Source organism: Passer montanus, unplaced genomic scaffold, assembly GCF_014805655.1.
Source record: "Passer montanus isolate IOZ18808 unplaced genomic scaffold, ASM1480565v1 scaffold3, whole genome shotgun sequence".
Classification (NCBI taxonomy): Eukaryota; Metazoa; Chordata; class Aves; order Passeriformes; family Passeridae; genus Passer; species Passer montanus.
The window spans coordinates 14,536,005-14,553,381 of NW_024367707.1; the positions used below are offsets into that span (position 1 = coordinate 14,536,005).

The window sequence follows — 17,377 nt, forward strand, 5'->3', positions numbered from 1 at the left end:
GGTCCTTTTCCAAACTCATCCCCCCCACAACACCCTCCTGGAATATGGATCAGTGCCATGTCTGGGGACAAGCAAGAGCACTCACTTCCCCATCATGTATCTACACCTTGCAGGCAGAGGATTGTGCAGGCTACATCTTACAGATCAAGAGTGTAAGATCAGAGGGGATAAGGGAAGAGGCATAGAAGGTGGGACACATGGCTAGCACACCACATAAAAGCCGACGGGTGTTGCAAAAGATACACGTGCATCAGCACCTAATAATTTTGGTACTACCTAATACCATATGTGTTTAGAATTGCAGCAAGCTGCCTAACAGTGATGTAAATAGGGCATGGAGGGAGAATTGTTACTCTTGCTTGGAATTTTTCCTGTATTCTAACTGGTTGTTAACTTTCCTTGTAATGAGCAAGTAGAGTCGTTACTGTACAACATAAGGCTGACTATTAACTGACAAGCAGACACACTAAATCTGCTTCTTGTCCCCTCAGGCAGTGGTCCCTAATTCTTGGCTCGGAGATGACATGCTGAACACCAGATTCCTCAGTGTTACTTGCTGACATCAGGGAATGTGGAGCACAGCATCAGACATCACGTTTGGTGTGCTACTTCTTCAGCATATTAGCTCAGGCTTGCAGAAATTTGGGTTCTCTGCTTGTGATTAGACATTGGGCAAAAGAAAGAGAAAATAACAAAAGATGGAAAAGGAGTTGGATGATCACAAAAATAATCTTTTCTGATGCCTAAAAGCTCCCTCAAATGAAAACACAGGCCTTCAAATTAAAAAACTGGGCAATTCTTTGCTTCTAGTGCACTCCACAAACTTCTTCCTCAGGTTCATGAGAAGACAGACACCATCTCTGCACTAATTATGGGCACATTGTGCCATACTGTATTTCATGAAGGTAACTGGGAAAGCCACATCTTTGTTTGACACAAAAAGAAGCAAAAAACTCAAACAACAAACCAAAAAAAGTCTGGAAATATAATAAAGTAATTGAAATCAATCAGAGCTGTTCACCTGGCTTGGGATGATTCTTTTCATCAATAAAAAGAATTATCTAAAACAATCTGAAGTTCAGACTGGCCTCACACATCTATTTATGTTTCAATTTTGATCAGAAAATAAAATTATCCATTCAATACTAGTTAGGTTGCAATGCACTGGTGAACCATAGCCACTGACAGACTGGAGATACTTCTCTGCTATATTCAAGTGTAGTAATGATGATGGAAGGTGGCTACCTGTGCTTCTGGTACAAAGGGCAGCATTCATTCAGCAGAAATGAAGGGCTGGGCTGTCCAGGCAAAGAAGACAGACACACAAGTTAGTCTCAGAGATAAAGTAATTCTGGTGAGCCAATCTTGAAGTGAAACGTGCATTTATGGACATTATTGCAAACATGTGTGTGCCTGACACTCTCCAGATTTGGATTACAAATTTTATACAGAGATTAATTAATTCACTGCACAACCCAATTGTGGCTGAGAGATGACCTTAAGGCATGGTTGGACCCACCCCACATTCAGAAACGCTCCCCTAACACTCTGGTATAGGTCTCCTACAAAGAAGAGGAGGAGAAATACCTTTACTGGGCTCCTGCAGCTATCTTTGCTGGGTCATTGGCTCTGTCCTTAAGTGTAATGGGCTACCTCAGGTTCACCTTAGCACACTAAGGATGTGCTCCCCTTCCCACTGAGTAACTTTTCAATACCCTGCAATCTCAATATGTCTCTTACTTGTGCTGTGAACCAAATACCTGCAAGAGCACAGCTTGCCTTGCAAGTTGCCAAGGCTAGCCTGGAAACTCTTCCCTCCTTTTCTCTGCTCCTGTCTCCTTTTCTTGGTACACAAATGTCAGCAGTTGTAACCCACTGTAGGGAGGCATCTGGCAGTGATGGCTGCCACAAAGGAGGAGGCTCTTACTGAAGATGCTCTGCCAGCAGCGTTATGCAGACTTCTCAATTCACATTTCTTGGCACCTACACCCCTGTCTGACTGACTTTTAAATGGGCAAAGAGTCAATCCAACAGATGGGCTAAATGGCAGGCAACCAAGATGCTATGAATGTACAGTGTCTGGGTGTGGGGAGTCAAATTGCCAGTCAGGGATATCCAAGTTAATGCCCATCACACAGCTATGTGACGACAGCACAGAGATATGCCCCGAATAGCCAAGTTTAAAATGTCTTCCCTAACAGCAGCATTCATAGACAGAAAAAATACAATAAATGGGTGTCACAGCTGACCATGCTTGGGAGGAATCCAGGAAGGAATTGTGATAGAGAAGCAGGTCCAGAGAGGAATGACTTTCACAAAGTCACTGTTGCCATTCTCCATCCTGATACCTTCCAGCATCATAGGAGAAGATTTTATACAGCACGAGGAGAGCAGCAGAGAAAGATTTTCTTTTGTCTCAGGAATTCTTTAAAATTAGTACAAAATTCTAAGGCATTACATTTTTTTGCTAAATGGCTCAATAAGCTTTTTATGGTATGTGGTGGCCTCTGCATGTATGGTATGAGCAGACCAACCTAACAAGTCTAGTTACCAAGGAAACAGGTTTTTAAACTTGAAACATAGGTATTCATGATGACAGAGATCTTACACTTTTTTGGAACATGTCTCTCTTTTGAGGAGTGAATGTGGAAGCTGGCTTTCAAAATCCTCTTCACTGTGGTCATAAGGCCAGTGGAAAATGTTGCATTGCTGACCCTAACTCACTGGTCTAGCAGAATTGGAAGCAGAATATGGAACAAAAGATCATTACACATCATCACTTAATGCTTTACCTTAAAAAAAGCAAATGGAGGCGTTAATTAGACAAGGACTTCCTTTCTTCAAGGGAGCCAATCAATCACATTCTTTCCATCCTGAAAGGAGGAGATTTATTTTTTGTTTAACATAAATCTTTTAAGCCCCAGTGCTATGTCTTTATAGGAAGAGGAAATTGATCTCAGCTATTCCCTGACAGAGTGGCACTGAACAGAAAGTGTCTTTCTTTCAGAATGTATTCATTAGCTCCTTCTCTCAATCTGACCTTGAATTCATTTGATTAAATGATTAAAATAATTTCATCCCAAAATGACAGTTTGTAGGACAAACTTAATTAAGCTCCAGGACTGAGGAATGGAAAAGCTTGTGCTACGACTCTTGCTTTTTATGAACTCCTATGCTTAAATAATCACATGAGAACCATTGTAACCCCCTGCAATATGTTGGACATCTGGCCTCCCCTTTCCCCTCTACCTGGCGGGCTCTCAGAGCCCAGGCAGCCACAGGTTACTGCTCCCTACCTGTCTCACTGCCCCAGGCACCATTCCCTTCATGTTCACTCACTAAAAGCAGAGTGAAAGGAGCAGAGTGCACTGTGAGCACAGTCACTCTTTAGTATCTTCTCATTTCACAGCCCATCAAGAATACACAAAGTGACCACAGAAACCTTGAAAAATCATTTAATGCATGTAACAAGAAGGGAAGGGACTCTGCTAATTTCACTGTTGTCTCATCATTTAAAAATAAAATTTAAAAAAAGCTACACACTCTGTAGAATACACATTGTGCAGTGAAAGTTGTGAAATTGCTGCTTTCTCACCACTTTGTTTGATGTGCTTGTCTACACCATCAAAAAACCTGAATATGATTTCTCTGCTAAAATAGCATCACCTCTTTTGGCAGTAGTGTAATGTTAATGCAGATTAATATCTTGAGCATTACTTCTTTGAATTTGTCAGGTTACCTTTTCCTGGCAGTTTGGAACTATGGGGCTTCATTTGCTAGCATTCAGATTGCATCTAGTCCTTTTGCAGGGCCACTGGCTCTGGCAATCCTGGATATGTCACATAAATACACCCTTTCTACAACACTTGAGAGAAAGCTACAGCAGGCTGAGTATGATGCTCCATTCTAACTAAGGAATTGTACTGACTTCAGTAGGGCTGCATAAAAATAACTGCTAGCCAAACTTGGTTCAGAAACTTAAAAAATTAAAAATAAAAAAACAACAAACAAAATTTAAAAACCCTTTAACCACAAATGGTATGTGGTTCATTTTGCAAACAATTACTTAGCTCACTAATATATTAATGATAAAAACAAACCTCCCATACTCCCCAGCAAACAGAAAACAGTACTAGCAAATCAAAATTATCTATGCAGGGTAAATGACACACAAATAAATTTGAACAGGAAAAACACATTCATGAATCTTCTTTTAAGAGGTAAACAAAACGCTGGCTTCTCGCCAAGGAGGCAGGCATGGAAATCAGGCAGGGGATCCCTGAAAGCACAGCAAAGCTGCTGACAAAGGCTCTGCAGTGCTGTCAACGGGGCAGACGCAACGCGAGCGATGGCCGTGCCACACACACAGCGATGAGTGCAGCCAGCCTGGGAACACCTCCCTTTGGGGAAAGCACTAAAATACGGAAACCCAGGGCACCAGGAATATTTATCTGTCTGCTCTGGGGTGCCCTGACCCCCAGGGGAGCACTGACTTTGACCCTCATTAATGGAGAAAGTTTCCTACTAGACTTCTAGACTAGAATCCACAAAAGTGTGAAATAGATTATAGAGAGTAGTGTAGGTGTATCACTTGGTGAGAAATTTAGGTTTTGGGATTTTTAGTATGTTGAGGATGCAAGCAAGATGGAGGGCACAAGGTGTTGTCCTGGGTTTCTTCTTCCTTCTTCTTCTTCCTTCTTTTTGTTGGGTTTGGGTGGCATTTTGTAATTGGGCAGAAAAGTCCACATTGTGAGCTCTTTGGGATCAGTTATTGGGTTAAAAGGGAAAGTAATCTAGGTGTCAGTTCTTAATTTGATAGTTTAGTCTTAAAAGACCTTGAACAAGAGATTGTTAGCCATTTTGTGCCTTCTAATGAAAAGCTGCCAAACTCCCAGTAGTGAGACTGTTTTACTGATAAGAAACAATAAACACCTGAATCCAAACATGAACTACTGTCTAAAGTGCCTTCAATCCAGACCCAGAGAAATCGACAACTGGGACCCCCACACTAAAATACCTGGAGGGTCCCACTCCTGCCCTCTCACTGGGGAGATGTTTTGTGACATTCCAAGAGTTGTTGGCTGGAGCGGGAGCAGCCTGAGCGGATGGGCAGATGATGCATCCATCCATCCCATAGCTCACCCAGGGAACTTGCATTCAGTATTACACTGCTTCCATACCATAAAGGTTTCCTGTTTAATGATGCACACAGCTCTGTACTTAGCTGGAGGGGTTATTTCTTCCCTTGTAAGGCTCCTGAAAAACCTGAAATGCTAAAGGAGATACAAAAAGTCCCACTTTTCTTTTGCTCAAGTCAGACAGCTTCCAAAGCCTCCTTGCAGATTAATGTAGGGAGACAGGTTCAAAAACAGCTTTACAGAGCTCTTGCCTTTGCTACGTCTTAGTCCCACAGATCAATATGATGATTTACAGACACACTAAGAGAGGGGCACAGCCCATGTTTCAGGCTCTGAGGCAGGCAGATGAAGTCTGATGGCTGACAAAAGTTGCAGGGTCATTTGAATTATCATTCAGGGAACACTCAGAGATATCACCTTGTAGTTCTTCTGTGCTTGAGGACAAGTAAAATAGTCACCCACTCATTAGCAAAACGAGTCAACCAACCAACCAACCAACCAACCAACCATCATCTTCCAAATACATTGACATCTGACAAAATATATTTGAACACACACAAAGCATGAGATTTCTTGAGCAATAACAAGTATAATTAGGCCTTTGTCAAGAGTATCAGTTGATATTCTTGTGCTGCTGCTGCATAAGAGGAGAACCAGAGCATTTTTCTGAACAGTGTGGGAGAACTTCACACACAGACTGATGGTGCACCTCAAACTGAGATGGTGTATCACTGCTTTATATATCAAATTGAGGACAATCACAGTGTAGAACAACAGCATTTCTGGAATGTATAATTTATCACAAGACAGGGAGTTCAGTGGCTGGAAAGCATAAAGATAAATCCAAGCATAAATAAGGTTCTTCTGTCCATGGCCCCTGGATGTTTCCCCTAATCTGCATGCCTGTAAATGAAGAGCAAAGATCATGGAAATAACGGTGTACTCCAGGTACATCAAAAACAAAAGAGCAAGTTTCCAAAATGAAAATTATGCTGTCTTGGATTTTTTGTGGTACCTCTTCTCTGGTTTTGAAGGCAACGGACTACAGCTGCCAAATTAGGAATTTCCTTTGGTTTTTATTCCCTTAGAACAGAACAATCCTGGGTCTGTTACCATCTGAGAAATGCAGACATAGTCAGTAAAAAAATTAAATGTTTATACACTGAAAGTCTTTCCTGTGAAATAGTAAAACCATTATTTGATTAAAATAATATAGAATCCAGCACTGGGATATTCAACATGATGCATCACAGGCAAAGAAGGAAAACATTATTCCTCTTCTGTCAAGTTTGTTACTAAGAAAAGACTCTACTCAAAGTACAAACACTTTAATATTTGTTCTTAGATAAATAAGATTAAAATTTAACCTTTACTTTTATGAAACCTTTAGAGAAACATTCATTTATCTGCAGCTGAAATAAATACTGGATTTATTGATTCATTGGCTAAAGGCATAGACTAGTCTTGAAAATTCCACTCTGCTTCCATTGACACATTGAACCAGAATTTAAAAAAAAAAAGTCACTTAAAAGCAGTTTGGCCTTGAGAAAATGGGCAGTCATTGTGAGGTTTGGCCTTCTAGGAAAGAAAATATTCTTCATGTACCCCACTTAAAAACCAAGATATTTACATGGAACAGCTTGATAGACATGATAAACTACTGACTATAATTACATTTCCTGAAGTACTGCTCAAAGGCAATCTTATATCACAAGAGATATAAAGGCAGAACAGCCTTTAGAGGACATAAGGTTTTAAGACAAATGTATCAGAAATACATAAACAACCTTCCAAATTACTCTGAATCAGAGCTGCAGCTGCAGTAAATCACCATGAATGCAATGGTGGCATATTCCTAATCAGTGGCCACTGGAACCAGGGCTCCAGAGTTTATCTTTGTGCAACAGCTTGTGATATTTAAACTACCAACTGGCAGCAGTAAAAGGGCAGCTGGTGGTCACGATGTAGCTGACCAGCGTAAGCTTACTCCCCAGTGTCTGTGTCGTCACAACACCAAGTGTGAGGTAATTCAAGGCAATCACTGCTCCATAGGGAAGGGGTAAACACCTCATTGTTACCTCTGGACCTCTGGACTAGATTAAGTAAAATATGAGATATGGCAACATTGTTGCCTTGCACTCATTATTTCTCCTTTATCTAGGTAGCTTGTTAAAGTCTATAGTCATGTACATGAACCATGACACCTTCACCTATGTTTATCACACAGCTCAAGTGAAGGCATAATACGTCCCTTGTCCCTGCGCTACTTTCTTGTTCTTTTGCAGGATAGTCCTCTCTTCAACATCTGCACCTAAATCAGCTAAATTGCCAGTAAAGGGCCAATGATACAGAAATTATTTTTTCCCCCAGGAGAAACTGCTCTGTCAAATACAGTTGTAATATTTTGTAGCATCAGATAATTAGATTATGCCTTGGAGATCTTACAGGGGGTACCAGAACACCTTTGCACAGTCATTTAGTGTACTTGTTCAAAAAGCTATTATGCCTTGGTGAAAGGAATCTTTTAAAAGATAAGAGCATGTGTTAACTCTACACTTTTAAGGTCAGACTTTTATACAATAATATTCTAGTGGAGACGTAGTTAGTTCATCCCTTACAAGTTTCATCAATTGATCTTATATTTTGAATTACACACACAGTTCAGTTTACTTCCTGTGGGGAGAAATCGAAGTACTATGACAAGGTCTGGACCTTTTGCTTGAGCAACATTTCCATGTTGAAGTTTGACTGAGGTAGAATGGTAGGCCTGGATGTTCAGCTCTGCAACATAGCTTATTCACACCAATGAATGAATTGTTACACCCACGTTTTCAGACAGGATCATAATGTAATGAGAAGGAAAACTACTTTAATGAGCAGTAGCAGAAGTTTTAAAGGTTGAGGCAGAATAATATACTAATGGCTAACTGCTGTCAAATGTGGGAGTTCAATTGAATGGTCCATCTGGAGAAAGCATGTTTCCAACTAAGGGAAATCTGCTCCTTTATCTAGTTCCTCCTCGTATTCATATTAATGGATGTTTCAAGGTGTGTCTAATTCCACCTTTTGCCTCCTCCAGTTGAGACATGTAAACATAGCCTGATGTTTACCTCCTCTTCTTATGTAAGAGCTCGTATTTTAGCTGTAGTGCTCCTCACCTCCTAGAGGCTCCTTCTACATTCACTTTAGCACTTACTGATGCATTTTTATAATTGTATTTATTACTCACTTTTAGCAAAGGGGAAAAGAGAACATGAAAAGAGAAAACACAAGGAGGCCCTGTGAAGAAATATTGAAGATCAAGTGGACTTTTCAAAAACCTTTGGCAGCCGTGCATTCAACATATGACACTATGTTGCCTAATAAAATGAAAAAAATTAGGCCATAGCTCATGTGAAGCAATGTTATGTGCCATATCCACCCCACAGGCCATGGTTTCCCCTTCCCTACACTAAACAATATAAAACATATATTTAGTCTGGTATGTAGATAGGACACATCACAATGATAAACTTAACAAAAAAAGTGAAAAAAAAGCCCAACTGGGATCTATCTTTTCAAAAATTAATGATGACATTTTCTATCCCTATTACTTTTTTGATCTCTGCAAGAGCTGGCTGAAGCTGAAGTTTCTCAAGGTGGAACAGCTATCTGGAAAAGACTGAAGCTGTAGTAATACACTAAAAGTTTTGGTCAGTGATTTGCCTCCTACAGAGCATTAAGGCTTGCACCTCCAGCTAAATCTGCTGCCTTTATGCTATTCAGCAACAGCTCTCCCAAAAGCAAACCCCAGAACACTCAGATTACTTTAGAATGAGTGCAGCAAGGACCTAAACCCTTATGTATTCCCATGGTGTCTGAGAACAGAAAGCAAGCTGGGATGACACCTGGACATGTATCAACCCTTGCTGAACCATGTACCACAAACAGTAATTGCAGGCTCTCAAGGAGACTGGAAGCCATGGACTCCTTATCCTGGAGAAGTACAGTCACTAGAAAACGTCTGAAGAGCACCACCTCCAAGTCAGCGCAAATGTTGCTCTGTTTCAAAGCATCCTACATCACATTAAACTGAGGGAAACAAATATTCAAGGATTTTTTTTATTTTCTGCTTATCAGAAATTGTACCTTCCAGAGAATCTGATACTGGATTTCCAGATGTCTTATCAAAGACATTGGTTTTCCATGGTATTGTAAGGTACCACTGTCATACCCTATTGACAGCAGAAAACTGAGGAAGTTCTTTTGGATGGCTGTATTTCTCCAGAGGAATTTCAAAGACTGAAACAATTGCTTTTTCTTGCTGAGGATGTAGGCACTAGGAAACTCAATGTCCCATTGTCTCTCCCCTAGAAAAGCCTACAGACAAGGTCAGGACAGATGAGAGAGGGAACTGAACGTTCTCTCAGGGGGAGCATTTACATTTATTTCTGCACTTTGCAGCCACAAGTGGCTTATATGGACATTCCAGCAGCCACAGGATGATCCTACTGCTGCAAGAAAGAGAACTGCTCTTTTCCATTCAAGCCACTTTCAGAGGAAGGAACTCGCCACAGTGAGCCAGGTTTTGTGCTTTAAAGGCCAAGGCGTACAAGTATGGTCCTTGTATGAACCATCCCCAAAACATCAGGCAACCATGAAAGTACCAGCCCCTTAGTGGCAGATGTGGCCCGAAGAATATAACATACACACATAATATAGCACACATATCCCAAGGCAGGACTTCACCTCAAATGAGTTTAAACACTAAAGACAGTGAGATCATGTCTCCTCCTTGCATCTGATCAAAGATATGTCACTCAGACGTTCTTGAGATTAAGCAAAGGTGTTCTCACCAAGACTGCTGCAAAACAGACATGGAGCTGTTTATGAAGCTGCTGTTGGTGTCCCCTGCCCCTCACTGCCACATTCCCTGTCAGGAGCCTGACCCACACCCATCACTTTCCTGGGTGCAAGGAACACTGAAAAAGGGCCTACTGTCAGGTGTAGGAGACATTCCTACTGACCAACCAGGCTACAGTGACCCCGTGGTGTCTCAGACTGCAGCCCAGGCTCCCCACATTCAAACCAGCAGCAGGAGATAACTCCAAACAGCATTAGGTTCCCACTCTCCTTGTACCAGCAGAAGTGACTGCATAGCCTCTATAGGGCAAGCCTGTTCTCAATACACAGGCTGCCAGAAGGGCTCACACAATCTTCCACTCACTTTTAAAACTGGAATTAAAAATTAAGATTATTTCTGCTCCTAGTGATTTCCTCAAATACACAAACTTCACTTTTATCAAACCAATTGTTTTATACTTAAACAAGATTTAAAATTATTTCATGATGTTTCAGGAATTAAAAGCAAAGCAAGTATGTGCAATGCAGTAAGATTTATTCACAGAAAGCATGTTTTCATTCAAAAGAGGGAAAAAACTAATTTTATATAAACAACCAGAAAAATCCACTTCACCCCTAGAGAAAATAGGCACACAAATACTTTATTCCTTTCATAAATAATGTATTTTATTGCATATGGCTATTAAGGAGAGCATCCATGAACAATACAGACTAAATACAATACACTACTCTAGTTCCATTTATTCTGGTCTCCAGCAGCATCACATTTATCCTTATATACAGCGTGTACATTGGAAGACACAGCAAGATAAGTTAAGTCTCTTGTCATATCACAATAGCAAGAAATATATTTAACATCTTGATATCCAGAAACAATACGTACCCAAAAAGAAAACACTGCTTAATAACTGTTAAGGTTATATAGCAAAAAATATTTTAAATTTAAGGTAAGTCAGGCAAAATGTACAAAGACCCAATATACATTGTGAAGTTTTAGCAAACATAACATTTATACATTTTGGTTCCATTCTGTAAACTAAATTAAGAATGTAAGTATTGCATATGCCTTTGTGAAATATACAGGATAGAGAATATTTTATTATTTTGTCAAGTTGTTGTGGGGTTTTTTTTAAGTCACTGTATGCAGTTTAGCCATTTGTTTTAGTGGCATGATTTCTTAATTGATACAGAGGGATATTTGAAAATAGAGGCATTCAAAACACTGAATTCAGCAGGTACCACACTCAGTGCTGGTGGGGGGCAGAGAGGGGTCAGACAGAAAATATCAAAAGTATGCAGGATTTTTTAGTTCCAGATTTGAACAAGCAGCATTTTAGAATGTCTTAGAACCATTTATAGCATTAGTATAAGAGAAAAACTATCAGATCAGATATTTAAATTGATTTTAGATCTAATATTGTATTCACCTATGCCTTGCTGTGATTTAAGACCCCAAAAATTACACTGAAAAATAAAGTGTGCCATGGAGTAGGGAAGGAATTAGTTTACATTCATCTTTGTCTTGTAATACAATCCTCAGTTCTAAAAATTCAGCATGTAAGCAGGAAGACTGCATTGCCGTTCATTGTATTTGTAAGACATTGACTCTCGTCTTCCTCAGGGAAAAAAAAATCCCAAAAGAAGATAATGTATTGTCAAAAGTGAAGTACAGGTTCCACCAAGCACAATGATTAAAGAAAAAAATAATGAAAAGAGCCTCACATAACTCATAACTTAGTAATACTTACATGTCTATCAGAGCAGGCACTGGTGGGGTACCCTTTAAATGTACACAAACACTTGAAGCAAAGGAGAAACAAGGTGGCATGACATTCTGCTAGTCTGGTGCAACAGTTGTATGCGACTTTTGTGACAGTTGCTGCCACACCACTCAGATTTTCAGGCCACTGGAAATGCGATGCAGAGTTAGCCTTGAAAAGAACTCAGGATAAGTGACTGCAATGGTTCATCCCTGTAGTAGTGGCTGCAGCTACAATGGTGCTTTCTTGGTAAAAGGCAAGTATCAGGACTCTATAGATGGCAAGATAATACTGTGTTAACATTAGCTCTTGAATCTGCCTGATACCCATTATCATCCCTGCATTCCTAGCATGCTTATGTGGATTTTTGGTTACAAGAAATGCAGCTAAGAACAGTTAGCTGACAAAAGTGAGCTTGTAAAGAGAAGAAAAGGCTTTTGCAATCTGAAGTACCTACATAAACACCTACATAGAGAGGATTAAACAAGTGTGTCAAAGGTACAGATATACCCCTAATACAGGTTGATGTTTTTAACTTATGTTGCTTCAGTTACAAATTTTATACTTTTTAACTACTCTGAATCCTCTGTCCAAGTCTGATTCACAGAGTCTCATCCCATTTTAGACTTTTCAGTGCCCTGTTTAGGCTTTGTCTGAGAAGTACACCCTGCGGCTAGTGATTCAAAACCCAGCAGCAGCAGCAGCTGTACAAGTTGCAAGTTCAGTAAGGCTGGCGACCGTTCTTGAGAAACTCAGCACAGAGATAAAGGAGTTCCTGTCGTACACCAACACTGCAAATCCGGCTTTACTTTGAACTGAGGTAGTACTGTCGTAGGCTTGAAATTATGCCAGTAAATACCAGATCTTGCTGCTTCAGCAGGTGTTACAGAATCCCCCAATATGCCAGAGAAGAAATACAGTTTGTCTTTAAAGAAAAAGAAAATGAAGGCATTGGCCATTAGTTAAAGAGGCCGGCAGAAAAGTTCCTATGATTTAAAGAGCATCTCCAACTTCTGTCAAAACAGCAGCAAAGTGATAACATAGATGCCATGGACAGGTAATGAGTTAGGCAGGTTGCCTTCCCTTCCTCCCAGATTTGTTGTACGGCTTAGCCCACAACAGTTATGCAACTGTTAGGACCAACACTAACAACAATAAAAAGTAAACGTTAAGCAGCTTCAGTTCCCAAAAACAAAAACCAAAAAAACCAAATAAACAAAAAGGTATATGCCGAGCAGCTTCTTTGAATGTTGTACTCTGTTGTTTGAGGTCATGATGAGAAAACTAATTCCTTCACTCTGAAAAGAAAAAATGAAAGAAAGTCAATCAAAACTGCAAACATTTCTTCATATATATGATACAGACAACACAAAAAATACCAGAGAAAGATGATTCATGACAGAATGGGCTTTCATGTTGAAAAAAACCCCAGCTGTTCAATAACTGCTTTCATATTTGTATACACCATAAGGTATTGCAAAGGCAATAAAGGGAGTATTCCCCAATCCAACACCACTCCCTTTTTTCCAGAACCTTTCAGCTAAGGCTCCTCAGGTCAGCAAACTGCAGGACACAGAATGGGTTGGAAAACTTGACACAAAATCCCCCTCACTCATGTTGCGACCATCACAGTTTTTTGCATCAGTGGAAAGGAAAAGGGGTTGGAGAAAATAGGTACAAGCTTAACTCTTTCTTTGTTTGTCAGCTGGATATTACAAAAAGCTTTCAATTTCCAGACATTAAAAACAAGTTATCTTGTCTTTAGGAAAGAAGTCTGCTAAAAACATAAGCAAAGTATAGAAAGAACCTTTTCATTTAGTTATTTGATTTACTAAACAACTGTTATTCCAGAAGCAAAAAAAATTAATAGATATGCAAAAGGAAAGAGGCTTCTCCCAATTACTGACTACAAAGCTGCTTTAAACAGTCAAGGTGAATTATGCAGTAAAACAGAAACTGATTACAATGAGACCTAGTCTATTTTAAAGAATGCAGTTGACTCTTGTAGTGTTTCATCACTGCAAAGAATTAATGGATATCATGTGCCCACCCCACAAAGGAACATTATTATTTATTAACTCACAGCATTAAAATGCTTTGATAACATGGCCATTAAAAATCAAAATTTAATAGTTATAGCAATTTTCTTTGGTGTATATTGTCCCTGAGCTTACAAGTTAAATGAAAGTTTTAGTTAGATGATGTATTACATGAGTTTTTCTAAAAACAAATTATTTGGAACATTTTGGGAACAAACACTGTTACTTAAAAAAGTCTACAGGTTTGACTGTATTGATACAGGAAGTCAGTATTCCTACATATTTTAACTCCTTTGGGACCACACAACCAAAATAAATTAGATACAAAACATGGGTATCAAGGTAAGCCCAGCACTTATCAGTGCTGGTTTCAATCCATAAAAATGGATAAACCAATACAAAGCCTTTTCCCTCAAGTTTACACAAAACAAAGATGTATCTTGGCATACATAGAAGACTTGCTAAATTGCTTTGGATCTCTGACAGCTAAGGTTTACTCATGGCATTAGTGCTGCTGAGGTCAACTGGAGTCACTATATGATCAAATACTTAGGATATTACTTGGGATTTTATTTCATGCCACATCATGAGATGAATTAATAGCTTGCCAAGACCAAAAGGAAAGTGCCTCATCGCCCCCATCCACTGCCATCTATTTGCTGCCACTTTTCAGAAACTAAGTCTAATCTATCCATTCAATCTTCATTAAACGAGTTTTCATTGTTTGTTCTTCATGGGAGTGTCAACAACTGGCTTATGATGCATCTGGGGGAGAGCTCCAAATCTGCCAACACCATCCTGAAGGGCTGCATGAGTGAACACGGGGCAAGCATGGACAGCTCTCAGGCTCTCAGATGGCAGCAGCAATTCCTCATTTGAGGAAGAAACACTTAACAAACCACTTTGTTCCCATTTTGGGTTAGGGAAGTACCACAGATGCATCAGTAGGCAAACAAATGAGTGCTTAAAGGTACCTGCTAACTCTCTGTCATTGTTGTCCTCCTTCAAATGGAAACCAACACACCAACTAAATTTACATGCCCCGAAGTCAAATGGAAACCAACACACCAACTAAATTTACATTCCCCGACAATGAGAGTGAAAGCCAAATAAAATATTAAAAAAAATATTAAAATCCTCATCTTCAGATAAGAGAAACTGGTAGAAAATGCAAAGGATACAAACAAGTATGGATCCAGAAGTAAGCCAGTCTAGAGCAGACATGAGGGAAGAGTATTAGCAACTGAGTATATGGGATGTGGTTCTTACAGTATAGCAGGCACTGTCCAGTCAGAATTAAACTGGAGGAGGTGAAGTGGCTGATGCTTCAGAGTACTTTTATACTTAGTTGGCATGGTTTTGTAGGTGGATGATAGGACTGTGGGCACAAGCCTAAGACCTTATGATGCAATAAACACATCATCCAATTAGTCTATAATGATGAGCTATAACTAAAAAAACACATCCCAAACATAGTCTTCAATAATAAAACTAGTTCCTCTGATTTCAATAAGCTTTGAATCATGTTTTGAATAAGCTTTGAATCAATAAAGGAAAAATAACTAGTTACCACTTGACCAATGTAATAGCAATGTCAGCTTCAGAGGAAGCCTACTTGGAAAAAAAATTGTAAATTCCATGCCAAAGTATATAAAAAAAACCCCTAACCAAACAAAAAAAATCAATATCATGTTTATTTTTACCTCAGTGATTAGTATTTTTTATTTATTTCAAGCCTTAGGTCAACCTTCCACTCACACAGCAAGTCACAGCTGTCTTTATACACAGTACACACTGTCTTTATACAGGAACTCTAAATTCCTACAGCACACAAACATATTCTTTGGTAGCTTCATTCCCCATAGACATGCACTAATTAAAATACAAAGTCCAGCACTCTTGTCAATACCAAGGTTTCCTCTTGGTTTTGAGCTTTATTGAGAAAAGCATCCATGATCACTGCTGAGTTTCCAAAACTACTTAAGTAATTTGATTCCACCAGTGCTTCTCAGAGAATAAAACAGAGAATAAACACACACATAAACTGCTATGAAACTACCAAATACTCACAGACTTGCTAAATACACTGTGAAGAGAACACAATGGTTAGTCAATTAAAGAAGATCTACTCTGCTTATTAATTTTCAAAGTCAGTAAGCAGCAAAACCAAGTTTTTTTAATTTCTAAAAATAATTCTCATCTGCTAACAAACATGCAGGCAGAAACAGTTATTCATGTGGCTTGTGGCAAAACACATTGCTGGTTATTCATCATCAGTAAATTTATTCCACTGGCAGTGTGACTGCCAGAGCACATCAGGCATTGGACACAGAACCCCCAGCTCTGCTGCAGGCTTCTGCCCTGACTCCAGGCAAATCACTCAGTGGCTTTATCCCTTTGTTTCTCCTCCCCATGTTGTCTGCCAAATCGATTAAGGCCGTGATCCTGCTAACTAACTTTTCCTGGAAGAGCAATCCTACTGATACAACCAAACTGGAGGTTAACAACACGCGCATCTGCGGGCATCAGGCCAGGCCATGAGACAGCACAGCCCAAGGAACTGAGTCCCACTCACAGAGAGGTCCCTTTGGTACACCAGACACCTGAGAGGAGATGCATGACCCTGGGCAAAGCTGCTGGCCATCCAAAAAGGGCCAGTGCAGCCTCCATCAGCAGGTTACACTGCCCCCCCAGCGCTCCAGCTTTCTCCAGCAGCAGGCACTGTGTGGCTGGGCTCCCGGCAGGAGACGGGTCACAGGCACCCACACAGCCTTGGCAGCACCATCCCCACCCACAGCAGCTTGCAGGCAAGTGGAGCAGAGAGGGGGGCTGAGGGTGGAAATCAACAGCACAGGCCGGACGGTAATAAAGCCCTGCTGACCAGGCACTGACAGCACCAGAGGTGGTGAGAACTGCACCTCCAAGGGCTTCCTTACTGGGGCATCACAGGAGGCACGCACATCATAAGGTCACAAACTTGGCCAAGCACCCAAATGCAGCTGCAGCCCGACTGCTACCCAGGATACCACTGGGAAGTGCACAGTGGGAACCAAATCCTGAGCTGGCTCCAACTCTCATTAAGCAATGCAATGAATACTGTACTTAACGTCATAGGTAGCCCTGCTAAAGATAACAGTACAACTCGTGCTCAGCTATGGCTCTCCAGAAGTAATTCCAGGGAACCTGTGCTCCACATAGCAGGACTACTCTTACCAAATAAAGCTGAGCACAGACACTTTCAGAGGAACAGGTTTCAATCAGAGCTTAAATATTTGCTTTACCAACTTTGCAGGAAAACATGAAGTAGTATGCTCTAAAAGTTTACAAAGCTCACGAATAATATCCATCCAAAGTAAAATGTTTCCACATTTGATGAGAAAAACAAGTTAAACCATGAAATTAAAAAGCCACATTATTTTTATTTTTTAAACAAGTCATGGTTGATTATAATTGAAAACATGCTGCACCAAGGCTCTTTTGATATGTTATTCCACTAAGAAACAGTACATAATATTGTTCAGATATGTCTCTTGTTTTCTGAATTTAAAAAAGCAAGCATCTGGTCAACATAGATTCTTCATGACAAATAATAATAAGA

General features: G+C 40.0%; 1 protein-coding gene across 1 annotated transcript in view; it reads right to left on the bottom strand.

Annotated features, from left to right (window-relative positions):
- Positions 1-10,620: 10,620 nt before the first annotated feature.
- IRS2 (insulin receptor substrate 2) overlaps positions 10,621-17,377 on the bottom strand; it is a 29,400-nt gene continuing 22,643 nt past the window's right edge. The window contains exon 2 of the mRNA XM_039714356.1: positions 10,621-13,038. Coding sequence (XP_039570290.1) covers positions 13,034-13,038 — 5 coding nt within the window. The 3' untranslated portion in view covers positions 10,621-13,033. The remainder of the gene's footprint in view (positions 13,039-17,377) is intronic.